The sequence below is a fragment of the Cebus imitator genome, unplaced genomic scaffold (assembly GCF_001604975.1).
Source record: "Cebus imitator isolate Cc_AM_T3 unplaced genomic scaffold, Cebus_imitator-1.0 Scaffold211, whole genome shotgun sequence".
Lineage (NCBI taxonomy): Eukaryota > Metazoa > Chordata > Mammalia > Primates > Cebidae > Cebus > Cebus imitator.
In genome coordinates this window covers 227,004-233,390 of record NW_016107526.1, presented here as the reverse complement: position 1 = coordinate 233,390, position 6,387 = coordinate 227,004, and the positions used below count along the sequence as shown (strand labels likewise).

The 6,387-nt window shown below is 37.4% G+C and overlaps 1 protein-coding gene across 1 annotated transcript in view; it reads right to left on the bottom strand.

The window, feature by feature from the left end:
* The window catches only part of KIF2A (kinesin family member 2A), an 83,214-nt gene that overhangs the window by 21,718 nt on the left and 55,109 nt on the right, over positions 1–6,387 (bottom strand). The window contains exons 8-11 of the mRNA XM_037745743.1: positions 6,090–6,232; positions 5,514–5,718; positions 4,385–4,495; positions 3,486–3,553 (exon numbers count right to left, since the gene is read on the bottom strand). Coding sequence (XP_037601671.1) covers positions 3,486–3,553; positions 4,385–4,495; positions 5,514–5,718; positions 6,090–6,232 — 527 coding nt within the window. The remainder of the gene's footprint in view (positions 1–3,485; positions 3,554–4,384; positions 4,496–5,513; positions 5,719–6,089; positions 6,233–6,387) is intronic.

Sequence of the window (6,387 nt, the reverse complement as noted above, 5' to 3'; positions counted from 1 at the left end):
AAAAAAAAAAAAAAAAAAAAAAAAAAAGTTATTGACTCTTCAAGTCATAAAACATTGGTATCAAGGGAGGTTGAAAATCTTTATTCCAAGAGATTTGGAATAAAATTGAAAAGATTACATGTCTGATATGGTTAGGCTTTGTGTCTTCACCCAAATCTCATCTTGAATTATAATTTCCATAATGTCCATGTGTTAAGGGAGAGACCAGGTAGAGGCAACTGAATCATGGGGGGCAATTTCCTCCATGCTGTTCTCGTGATAGTGCGTTCTCACAAGATCTGAATGTTTTATGGAAGGCTTTTCCCCACTTTGCTTGGCTCTTCTCCTTCCTGCCACCTTGTGAAGGTGCCTTGCTTCCCCTTCACCTTCCACGGTAACTCTAAGTTTCCTGAGGCCTCTGCAGCCATGCTGAACTGTGAGTTAATTAAACCTTCATAATTACCCAGTCTCGGGTATTCCCTCGTAGCAGTGTGAGAACGGATTAATACAGTGTCCCAAATGGTTAGTCATGTTGCAAGTGAGTTACATGATATAATAGTAGTTTAAAACATTTTACTTAGACCTAAGTGAACTAGAGGAACAGCTAGATATAGCATTTTCACAGTATTAGGGAGGAATCTTTTGCAGTCTCAAATCTTAAGAAACAGAGGGCTTTTAATTCTACAACATGGCAAGAATCTACTACACTCTGCTGTTCCTCACCTTTCTCATGAATAATTTTGAAATAAGCATTTTAATGATAAAAATCCCATATATAAATTGTTAATTACCAATATCAATTAAAACTAACACAATAAGAATTTGCAGCTAGGAGCTCATAATTCAAACTTTAAAAGACATTAAATTTAGAAAATATAATATTTCATATTTAGAAATGTTCTGTTACTTTTTTCTTTTTTAAAGACAAGGTCTGCTCTATTGCCCAGGCTGGAGTGCAGTGGTACAATCACAACTCCCTGTAGCCTCAACATCCCTGGTTAAAGCAATCCTCTTGCCTTAGCCCCCTGAGTGGCTGGGACTACAGATGCGTGCCACCATGCCAGGCTAATTTTTAAATTTCCTGTAGAGATGGGGTTTCACCATGTTGCCTATGCTGGCCTCAAATTTCTGGGCCCAAGCAATCCGCCTGCCTGGGCCACCAAAAGCACTGAGATTAAAGGCATAAGCCACCATGCCTGACCCATTACATTTTTAAAGAAGTGATTATATTTTAATACCTTTTTACAAAAGCTCAATAGGTTTATACTGTCCAACAGTGTTTACTACCATTAAAAAAATCTCTGGCCGGGCGCGGTGGCTCAAGCCTGTAATCCCAGCACTTTGGGAGGCCGAGGCGGATCACGAGGATCAAGAGATCGAGACCATCCTGGTCAACATGGTGAAACCCCGTCTCTACTAAAAATACAAAACATTAGCTGGGCATGGTGGCGCGTGCCTGTAATCCCAGCTATTGAGGAGGTTGAGGCAGGAGAATTGCCTGAACCCAGGAGGCGGAGGTTGCGGTGAGCCGAGATCACACCATTGCACTCCAGCCTGGGTAACAAGAGTGAAACTCCGTCTCAGAAAAAGAAAAAAAAATCTCTTTAGTTAAAACAAAAGAAACGAGATGCAAAAAAAACGGGGAGTTATAGCATTTGTGTAATGTTCAAATACAGCTATCTATGTTACTCAGAGATACATTCATAGGTAGTAAAATTATTATTATTTTTAGAGACGGGGTCTTGCTATGTTGCCCAGGCTGGACTGCAGTGGCTATTCACAGGCGCAATCCCACTACTGATCAGCACGGGAGTTTTGACCTGCTCCGTTTCTGACCTGGGCCAGTTCACCCCTCCTTAGGCAAACTGGTGGTCCCCTGCTGCCGGGAGGTCACCATACTGATGCCCAACTTAGTGCAGACACCTGATTGGCATGGCACACTACAGCCCAGAACTCCTGGGCTCAAGCAATCCTCCCACCTCAGCCTCCCAAGTAGCTGGGACTACAGGCACATGCCACTGCACCCAGTGTAAAATTATTTAAAAAAAAAAAAAAAACAAACAAACCAAGAAATGAATTCCACAGAAGTTAGGACATGGGTTACGTCAGGATAGAGATAAACAAATAGGGCATGTTATTCAGGATTGTGATCAGGAAGGAGCACATGAGGAACCTTTTGGGGGCCAATAATGCTCTCTTTCCCAAACCCATGACAGGAGTTTTCCTTTTATAAGTATCCATTATCCATTTAACTATTCACTTATGTTTTAGGTACCTTTCTATATGCATATGTATTTTACATTTTAATAAAGGATTAAGAAAATAACATTTCCACAGTGATTAAAACAAAGAAATAGGACAGATACTTTTGTCCAGCAAAATTAAGAGAACTGCTATACTAGACATGGATTACAAAGAGGACTTTTGTCTCTAGGTTAAAATCACAAATGTAACATTTGAGAAGAGAAATTTAACACTAAACAGTCATTCAAAATAAGAGCAGTGGTAAAGTTACTCAAGAGCAGTGTTAAAAAAAATCTGTGGATCAAATATAAATATACCCATTATGATTCAAAGTTCCAAAGGCATTTCATGGCTACACAGAATAAACTGCTTTAGTAGTCTATAATGTATTCTGTCCTTCTATCTGTAATAACTCAGTTATCCATTTATGTTTATAAGACTATTAATATGAGTAACAAAATGCAACCCATATAGAATACCAGAAAGGACTAGGCGAGGTGGCTCACACTTATAATCCTAACACTTTGGGAAGCCGAGGCAGGTGGATCACCTGAAATCAGGAATTCAAGACCAGCCTGGCCAACATGATGAAATCCCACCTCTACTAAAAATACAAAAATTAGCCATGAGTGTTGGTACATGCCTGTGGTCGCAGCCACCCAGGAGGCTGAGGCATAACAATTGCTTGAACCTGGGAAGCAGAGGTTGCAGTGAGCCAATATCGTGCCCCTTTGCTCCAGACTGGGTAACAGAACGAGATTCTGTCTCAAATAATAAAATAAATAAAAAGAAAGGAACACTGGAAAGAACTGTGCTATTACTTCTTACTCAAATCCTAGATTCCCCATACATAGCATTTAATATTATCAGGAATAATCTGCAACATATACCAAAACAATTCAAGAAATACAAATTGGTCCCTTGATATTCACTTACTTCAGAGTCTTAATGTAGTAGGAAGAATCTGCATGATTTAAATGCAGTAAAGTATTAGGAAATAAAACAGTGAAATGGAAACCTTGCTCTAGGATAAAAAGACCAATTTTACTAAAGTTATCAATCTCTTCCCAAATTACATATTTCCACTTATTTTTAGAATTTGACAAAATGATTCTACATATCATCTTAAGGAATAATATGCAAAACTTTTTTTTTGAAAATTGAAAGAACAATGTAGTAAGATTTGCCCTATCAGATATTAAATTATACTACATACTGCTTTACTCCCCTCAAATTTCAAAATGAAGAACCATCTCTCATACCTGTTTGCATATCTTAATGTATTAAGAGTATTTTCACAGGATGCCATTCCTGGAGAGATTGTGGCAATCTACAGGGGAAAAAAAAACCATAAAGGTAAAAAAAAGTTATAAAATGACCAAGACAATAATACTGACATACAGCTCATTTAGGTCTAATCTTACCATAGTTATTTAAAAATAAAGACTTATTAATGATATCTCAACTCCAAGATAGTTTGCTTATATCTATAATCAGATAGTAAAGTCTTGTTAAAATACAAACTCTGAGCAGAAATGGAGGAGGTTAACACCTAGAAGGGAATAGTACTGACTGACCCCCACTCCACTCAACTTTTTTTTTTTTTTTAACAGCTTTTTGACAGAGGGCAAGCTCTGCTGCTGTCACACAGGGCAAATAAAACTTGATTGAAAACTTGCAGTCTCTCTGGTTAAAAAATTAAAGGATATACTATGGGAGTGAAGATCACAGCAGCTGAAAAGTGAAGTTTCTCCCAGAAGGGCATGTGCTACAGAGAGTGTGGTACTCTCCCTTTCGGGACAAACTTTTACATATAAACTGCCCAAATCCCTAGCTGATTCCTGACCTAGACATACACAAGGCACACTATAGGCAACATAGCTAAGTCTAGAAGGACAAAACAAAGCTTTCAATTCCAGCTATTGTCCAGGAGAGATAAGAGTTTAGGTAATCTTCAGAAGAACATAACAGAATCTAGTCTCTACATTCATTCATAACACACATCCTCTCTATCAGACTGGCAGGGACCACATCTTAAATATCACTGTATCACTCATAATAGAGGGATTCAAATGACTGTCATTAACATATACATTTTCCATAAATATTATGTATTTATTCCTTCAGGATTAAAATAAATAAAAAATAAACATAAACTTACCATGCAGGTACGAGAGTTTTCACCTATGAAAGAATCTCTTAACACCTGAGTGAGTTTACTTGCACGGAAAGGAGTATGAGGTTTATTTCTACCTAAGGCTCTGATGCACTCCTGAAAATTAAGAAACCAAGTCTCACAGATTAGTTTTTCTTATAAACGGTAATCTTAATTAATGTATTTTAAAAGGTCTGTCACTATGATTTTAACATTTAAGGTCTGATCAGCTGTGAACATTCTACTAACAGTTTTTGTTTTGTTTTGTTTTTTGAGATGAAGTCTCACTCTGTCACCCAGGCTCGAGTGCAGTGGTGCAATTTGAGCTCACCGCAACCTCCACCTCCTGGGTTCAAGCGATTCTCCTGCCTCAGCCTCCCAAGTAGCTGGGATTACAGGTGCCCACTACCATACCTGGCTTGTATTTTTAGTAGAGATGGGGTTTCACCATGTTGGCCAGGCTGGTTTCGAACTCCTGACCTCAGGCTATCCACCCACCTCAGCCTCCCAAAGTGCTGGGATTATAGGCATGAGCCACCGAGTATGGCCAACAGTTTTAAAGCATAGTGTAGATATTCCAATAAATACTAATTCAAGAACAAAAATGACAACAAAAAAAACTACTTTATTCTTCCAAGACATATTTCTAGAAACTACGTAGGATAACTGTAAAAAGTTTATTTCTTAACATGGTACTCCAAAGAAAAAAACACAGATGCTTTATTGTAGTCTTTCCAACCTTTGCTTTTCTACTCAAGGAAAAGATGTAATAACCTGGCCTAACTTTTTGAAAGCCATTCCACGTTTTTCTGAGAAACTATTTGTTAGCTTAATTCAGTGGTTCGTTGCCCTCCTCCTAGAAAATATGACTAATTAAGACCCTTTGGAGTCTACCTATGTAGCCTCAGAACTGACCTACCAACTCACATATCCTTTTATCCTGTCTAAAAAGAATAAAAAACGTATGCAAGGAAAAATTCTGGGTATGATAAAATCACACTGTAAGTTATAAGCATCTGAATTTTGAAAACCTCTCTTTTTATTAGGTAAAACAAGTACTATTATTTGGCAACTTTGTAAAGAAAATTAAAATCAAAAGCAAAAGACCTTTCATGATTAAATACATTTTATTTACCTTGAGTGCTAAAAGGCTTTTATTAATTTCAGCACCTTCAAGCCTAGTTTGCCTGTCCGCACTGGAAGTATCAGCTCCTCTTTCATTTCCAGCCAAATCAATGAGAGAAAATTTGCCATGTAGTTTTCCTTTCCTTCTAAGAATAATCTGAAACACTGCATGGCTCCGAGATGAATGTGCATTTGCAGATGTTTGACCGGAGGTTCTACAACGTGATTAAGGAAAACTTGATACATTAAAAACTTCAATTTACATGTTCAACCCACATTATTTTCATTAAAACAACAGCATCAACAAAATCCTATTTAGTTAGTTTTCATCTTTCAAATACACATGAGACACTTGAGTTATAACACTTAAATAGAACCAGATTCATACAATTTAATCTGGCATATTTTTAATATATTTGTAATATAGTATCAATATAATTGTCACTCACATTTACATGTTACAAAAGTTTTTATGAACAATGGTTTTTACTTCCAAGATGTATTGACAGATAACATCTTTGTTTGTTATGCTACAACCAAAGTTTCTAAAACTGAAGTTTCCTTTCTTAATCAAAATGAGATTTACCTGCAACTGTTGCCTATGTCAATGAGTTTCAACACATCTTCAACACATTTGACCTCCCGCTCCTGTAATCCCACAACTTGAACCTGCTGTTTTCCATCTTCTAGAACTCTTAATTTTGTTTTCCTATTTAGTAAGTCAAACACCTATGAAAAATAATATTCAAATTAGAAAACTAGCTTTAAAGTAAAAAGAGGCTAGGCACAGTGGCTCACACCTCTAATCCCAGCATTTTGGGAGGCTGAGACGGGAGGATGGCTTGAGCTCAGGAGTTCAAAATTGGCCTAGACGACATAGTGAA